This window comes from Limulus polyphemus, unplaced genomic scaffold (genome assembly GCF_000517525.1).
Source record: "Limulus polyphemus unplaced genomic scaffold, Limulus_polyphemus-2.1.2 Scaffold1292, whole genome shotgun sequence".
Lineage (NCBI taxonomy): Eukaryota > Metazoa > Arthropoda > Merostomata > Xiphosura > Limulidae > Limulus > Limulus polyphemus.
The window spans coordinates 280,364-287,681 of record NW_013666902.1 but is presented as its reverse complement, the minus strand read 5'-3'; the positions used below and the strand labels follow the sequence as shown (position 1 = coordinate 287,681).

At 33.0% G+C, this 7,318-nt stretch overlaps 1 protein-coding gene across 4 annotated transcripts in view; it reads left to right on the top strand.

The window, feature by feature from the left end:
• LOC106462971 (nucleolysin TIAR-like) overlaps positions 1–7,318 on the top strand; it is a 38,505-nt gene that overhangs the window by 23,496 nt on the left and 7,691 nt on the right. For 2 of the 4 annotated variants that reach the window (XM_022390385.1, XM_013922942.2), the window contains exons 3-4: positions 5,834–5,909; positions 6,871–6,976. In XM_022390385.1, the coding sequence (XP_022246093.1) occupies positions 5,834–5,909; positions 6,871–6,976 (182 nt within the window). Of the gene's footprint in view, positions 1–5,833; positions 5,910–6,870; positions 6,995–7,318 lie in introns of all 4 variants that reach the window. The other 2 variants (XM_022390384.1, XM_022390383.1) reach the window with 1 other exon arrangement.

The window sequence follows — 7,318 nt, the reverse complement described above, 5'->3', positions numbered from 1 at the left end:
AAAAGTCAAATATGTGGTATTTTCATATTCGGTAAAAAGTCAAATATGTGGCCTTTTCATATTCGGTAAAAAGTCAAATATGTGGCTTTTCATATTCGGTAAAAAGTTTTTAATAGAAACATTTCATGATGAAAGTTTTTTCTCTCTCTCGTCTGTATTGAGGGCTTATAACACTAAAACTCGAGGTTCGGTCACTGCGGTAGGCACAACAAGTAACTATATAGACATCTGTTTGAGTGAGATCCTTTTTATATGATAAAAAAATCATTCTAATATTTTTTAACCTATTTTTTGTTTCTATTCAATAAGATAAACGTGCCTCAATTTTCCAGTTTACCACGTGCCTGGGTAATTGTTTAGAGTGTCGTATGCCATGCACGCTATTCCCATAGTGATTTCTGAAATTCCTCACCGTGTTTAGAAAATTAAATTATCTACGCTTTAAGAGAAGAACGTTAAGACTAAAGTATTCACGTATCAGAGTGAGGCCAGAGAAATGAATATTTTAGTTAAATAGTAACTATAAAACCAGTCATTAAAGAAACGTTCGAAGTTAAGAATGTGGTAATATAAATCTAAATTTTAACAAATATATATCTATATGGTACTCAAAACTGTTGGTGAATTGTTATATAGATAAAAGTCGATCGTGTTCGATAAAACTTTCCACCATTGACAATAGATATAATAATAATTTAAAAATAGAATTATATTAAGAAAAATATACTAGATTTTCCCGTCAGAAGTGGAATCATTAAAAGTTAACCTATCTGTAGAAACGTAATATTGGTGAATAGGCTTAACTTTTTTATTATTGTAACATGATAAATAGGCTAAACTTTTGTGTTGTAGCATCTTTGATTTGTAATGTGAATATTTAGTAATTGTTATATGCTACTTGTGTGTTGAAAGTTGGGTTGATAGGTGTTATTGTTTATGTAGTGGTTTAATTGACGTACATTTTCATTAAGCCTGAATTTTCATAGAACAGGAATATCTTTAAACATACTCCAGAATGTTATAAAATAAAATAAAAAACAACTAAATTTTAACAGTGATTGTGTGTGGAAGAGAAACGATTAATAAAAAAAAGGAAAGAATATCGACAATAATCAATACTACATGGTTATTAGTAGTAATGACTGAAAAATCTGTGATAAAATTGAAAGTCTACTTTTCAAATAATATATACACTTAGGCTTTGCACTCAAAGACTACTTTGCTAGTTAGGCTTAGTGCTCAAATGCTACTTTACTAGTTAGGCTTAGTGCTCAAAGACTACTTTGCTAGTTAGGCTTAGTGCTCAAATGCTACTTTACTAGTTAGGCTTAGTGCTCAAAGACTACTTTACTAGTTAGGCTTAGCGCTCAAAGACTACTTTTAAATATCGCCTTATTTACTTCAGTGAAAAAAATTGAGTTAACTGTGGAATCATTAGTTTTTCTTTAGAATAAAAAATGCAATCAACTCCCAACCTCACAAGTCGTTGTGATACTCATGATTTTTCTACTCCTAAAATCGAGAATTTTTAATACCGTTCATTAATGTGGGGGCCCACTTATTCCATCCTCTCGGGTCTTATTTTTTCTCTCTCTTATTGTAAAATTCAGTGTAAAAAAACTGACGAAAAAAAAGTGTAAAACTACTCAATTCCTAAGTAAAATACATTGTACAACCCCTGCAATAATTTAGTGGAATTGGTCTTACTCTACACATTTTTTACATTTAATGTGTGTATGATTCGTTATCAAGAACCATGGACCCGCAACAATTTGTTGTATAAATAATTTAGAAAAAACAAATGTTGTAAAGCCGATAGGGTCCATAGAACAAATCGTTAATTCTAGGGTTAATTAAGAATCATTATTATCTTATTAGGTTGCAGTTAGAAAATTTGGAGAGGTTTTGCGCTCAGGCTGTGTAATTAACTACGAGTTTATTTGTTCATAGCTTAATAAATAATCTAATCGTTTATCTCGAGTGTGAAACATATCTACCCATATCTAGAAATGCCAGCTGGATGTCGAGCTCATGGTGATATCTTTATTGTAATCATCGTTTAGTTTGTCGTACCTGTCTTTAAATGAAAATGAATTACTGTTTGTGAACTTATTTCTTCTTCCTGTTCACGTAACTTTACTAACTACATTTGTCGTGTAATACGATGTTCAAGGTCCAGCCATGTTGTAAAAGATTTCGATATGATTACTCTGTGCCTCTTTCTAACGTCGAACCCCGCCGCCGCCGTCAGTGGCTCAACAGTAAGTCTGAAAGCTTATAACGCTAAAAATCGGTTTTTAATACCCTTGGGGGGGGGGGGTAAAAGTACAGATAACCCATTGTGCAGCTTTGGGCTTAACAACAAACAAAAACAAACATCGTGTCTCATTTACACACAAATACCAATTCTGGTTTTTGTTTATTTTTCTAAGCTCACTGAATAAACTCGGAATAATACACAAGCGTTTAATGTTGTTCACCTTTGCGTGTGGGCAGTGTTCGTTTACCACCAGTTACCGTGGCAACCAGCCATGACTAACAGTACTGTTTGTTTTCTTCCACAACACTATTGTTTATATTTTCGCTCGAGTTGTTAATAAAGATATTGTTTTGTGGTTCTCACCCACTCTCAGGTGGGTTCTCTCCCCTGAGCCTCCCAGTGTGGGGGTGTGAGCTATACTAACAACTTTGTCCCGTTTTGCCTTTTTTTTTTTTTAGTCATTAGGAACGAAACTGTTTAAGTTAGGAACTAATACAGTGAAAATCCTTTCTTGATAAGAACGCGTAGGATGGAATTCTCTGTTAGCTTATTACACGATAGTTTTGAACCACGGCGATGATGAGAATGTGCGAATTATTGTTAATACGGTCGTTCCTGGATTAAATGTTTAAGTCGGTCGTACGTGTAGATCTTGGAATGTGAATATATCTTCTAACCTGTGAGCCAGTTTCGTTTCCATTAGTAATCTAATTTACATTATGGTCTTATTGACCAATAGACGTCGGCTTTACATTTTAGTTTTTATTGAGAAATAAATATCAAGTTCGTGTTGACCAATAACAATATATGTATCATTCTGTGAGAAGACGAGAAGTACAGTCAACATTATACCTTAATGGTGTTTAGTAGGCAGGCAACATGCGATCCTACCAGATGATTTCATCCAGTCCTCTGCAACACTGTGGTGTATGTGTACCGTAAATTACTTTCTGTATGAGTTGCCAGTTTCACAAATGGAATAGGTGGCGTTAACTAATACATCAACTGAAACAGACATCTTTCAGCTCTATTTCATAAGCTGCCTTGAGAAACTACTGCTTTTTTTTTAACCCGCTAGGGGGTATGGGCTTGAGATTCCAAGAAATGCGATGTGACGGGCCAGTTAACGAACTTATTAAACGGTCAGTAGACCAGGACAGCAGCTGTCAGTGCTGGACACGACTGAGTTCTCCCAGCGATCATTGTTGGATCCTTCCAATAAATTGTGCATCGTGTTTTGTTCGTGAAATTGTATATAACTTGACATTTTGTCTAAGCTTTTTTTTTTTTCTGTATGAGACGGATAAGAAATATATATATCTGTATCAGATTCGATTCTTTTGGCATAGTTTAAAGCCGTGTTAATGGCACTTTAATGACTTTTCTTGCCGCTAGATGCCCTTCAATACTTCAGGGATTCAGAAACGTTATAGCAATGCCGTTTAATGATTAATATCTTCATAGTTTCGGCAAAGTATTACTCTGTAAAGTTTGATAGTTTCTAAATCAATTTAAACGGTTTGAAGTGTTTTTGAAGGCGTCACTTCTCAGAAGTAAATATTACTTTGAACATTTCCCTTACCTAGTTACACTGCGACTTTCGTGAATTACGTGTTTGTAGAACGTGCTTTGTTTAGACCATCATAGTGTTACCTTACTTTATGTTGTATTTTTGTTGAGGGGCAAGCTGTTGGAACTACTGTTTTTTATGAATCGTCATAGATTAGAAACTCTGGTTTCACGTGAAGTATCTTTCCTCGTCTTTTTGTCTATTCAGATCAGCTAGTCTGTTGTTATTGTTAAGTTTGGTTGAGGAAACCGGAGCTTGATCTGGACGAACTGTAAAGATAATCAGAAAGTGATATTAATAATCACCCTTTTCAGTCCTGTTGTAGTCTGAAGTTAGGCCTAAGAACAAGTTCTTAGACTGTAAACGTTTTTATTATTACTCCCGATTGTTTGTCATATTAAAGAACCGGTGCTCTGGACTTTCCGTTTTCATCAACTTTTTGAAGCGTGAATCATGTTAAGTTTGGGTAAATTTACACCATGTAACTTGAAGGTAAAACAGATATGAAACAATTCTTTTACTTGAATGACGTGGTAGCGTTGACAGCCGAGGCATCCCGAATATCTGTTTACTGTATATCGTCACTACAGTGCAACATCAGCTGTAATGTTGTTTGCTACAACATAAAAGTCTGTTATATTTGTTGGAGTATTAGTAATCTTGTTCAGAAGTCATTCTTACTCCAAATGGAACTTGACGCCCAGTCTTGTTCTTGCCATAGCCTGGGAACTGAGGTGTCAGACATACTTTTTTGTAAACGTAATTTGTAACGTGTTCTTCTGTATGCGTTTGTTGTGTTATTCAAATTATGGTCATTGGTCTGTTGACCGTGTAGATGCTTTGTAACCAAGATGTCCGTTACTTGTGAATACGTAATAACTTTGTTATCTGAAATATCGGTGGCCATGGCCAATAACAAAAAATAATACACGAAATTTAGAAAGCCTAAACAAACAAAAACTTAATGTTATATAAAACATTTTTTTTCCATTGTTTACTACAAGCTTTACAGCACCTCGGACATACAAGTCCGATTTTAAATGTCACTAAGCCTAACGCAGACACTGGAATTTCTCTTGGTACCTCAGTTGAAGTTGAGTAATCAGCAAAAAAAAAAAAAAAAAACACTGTGGTACGAAAAAAAATGGAAAAAACGTATACCAGAAATATGGGTAAGACCAAATAGATGTATTAATAATGTTCACGTATCGGGCTGGGACGCCCTTCCTCTGGTGATTTTAAAACTGAATATTAAAACATTTATTCCACATTAACTAATTTTTGTTTTCCCTCAGTTGAACAGTTGGTACTTCTAGGTGACATAACCATTTATAACTTACCCAAAATATATATTTTATGAAAACATTTTTTTGTGTAATGTAGGCCTATTTACGTTAGAAATTCAAAGAAAACGTTTCCCCCGCCGTATATTTCATAATGAGTACAATAGGGTTAACAAGCAACTATTCGTAAATAAAGTTTAGGTTTTATTTTATTATTATTATTAATCACAGTCGAATACTATTGAGAAAAGGCTTAGTATACTGGACAATTTTGATAATCATAATCCACGATATATCGATGTATTTTCATGTTTCATTCTACCAAATGAAATTGTTGATGTAAATATCAAGAGATATACTATTTCCATTTGTCGTTTCGTTACTTAATTATTTATAATTACAATTGCATAACCAAAAGTAATGGTACAACTAGCGCTATCTAGTGAGTAGTTTTGACATTTTAAATGGCATTAGAAAAAAATAAAATAAAACGCATTGTCATTCATATTATCCCCGACGTACTTTTTTACTGATTAAAATGAGAAAAATCTTAGTCGCGATTTTTAGTGCTTTTCATACTCTGAAATATTTGATTGTATGTCAAATGTTTAAATTGTAGGAAAAGCTCCCCATGCTAATTATATTTTTCTATTAATATTAGGTTATATTATACAAGTATTGATCTTTTTTAGGCTTAATCGAAGAATTTTTCTTTCTCAGAGATTGCCGTGTTGTTCGAGATCCTCAGACGCTCAAGTCCAAAGGTTACGGGTTTGTGTCTTTCGTGAAGAAAACGGTAAGTTTAATGAAATTCATTATCACATTTTATTTACATTAAAGCTTTCAAACGCGTGTAGCATGTGTAGTGGTGCCATCTCTCGTTGGATATGTAAGTATCACGTAAAAGTACTCAGATAAAAGGGTTATTAAAATATTTATATACAAACCTTGTTCCAGCGGAGTTAAACAGGAAAATACATAAAATAATGTTCAATTCAGTTCTTAATTTTCACATTTGTTAAAATTGTACTGAACGTGCAATCTAGCTATTCACGTTATATTATAAAAATAAATTTAGTCACGTGTCTCCAGAAAAGTAACACGTTTACTGTAATGCAGTCGTGTTTTTCCTTCCTTTTTTTTTCTTCTTCTTTCAGTAACAATATTTATTTCATTTAACTGACTCCAAACTGGGTTCTGAGAGTTGTCCTCACCCATTGTTATTGTACATGTATACAGTATTAATTTATCCTTCTAATATTAGTATTATATTTACAAATTGCATCGTGTTCTTGTTTTGAGGAGAGTAGTTTTATTTAAAATTCTGTTCTGTGATAAAGAAATGGTTGTTGCACATACTGTAGTTATATTTCTTATCTTTAATACCTAAAGTGTGAAATATTTGTATGGATTTTTGTTTGTGGTATCATTCAATAGATGGCGCCACATTGTATTTACAATTTCGGTCACGTACACATGTAATAATTATTTTAGTACATTCATTAGTAATGCATTAATCTTAATTAGTTCGATAATTTCCATATCTGCTGTTTATTTCTTTTGCAGGTTAAATAAAGTATAGAAGAACAAATATGAAGTAATTTGTAGCGAACAAAGTGATACAAAAATGAATGTATTATTCTCATTAATGACACTTCTGACTTAAGGTAAACGATGTCGCAAAAAACGATAATTATTTCGTTATGTTCCTAAACACAAAGAGTCGTTTTAAAAGCTGATTTACTCTAATATTCCAGGATGCTGAGAGTGCGATCACTCAAATGAATGGCCAATGGTTAGGAACAAGAGCCATTAGGACAAACTGGGCTACCCGAAAACCTGCCAATAACAGGCCAAATGAGGGTAGGCATTATCTTACCGGTAGGAACATCATTCATAATTATTGATTTCAGTTGTTTTGTTTTATAAATACTGTTAATTTAACTCTGATCGTTTAGATTTAAGACCACAAGGAAAACGTTACTCTAATTATACAAAGTATTAAAAACATTTCTATAGCAGATCAAGTTTTGACACTTACCTTTATAACAAAGTTTTATATAACAGATTATGTTTTGACACTTACCTTTATAACAGTTTTATATAACAGATTAAGTTTGACACTTACCTTTATAACAGTTTTATATAACAGATTAAGTTTGACACTTACCTTTATAACAGTTTTATATAACAGATTATGTTTTG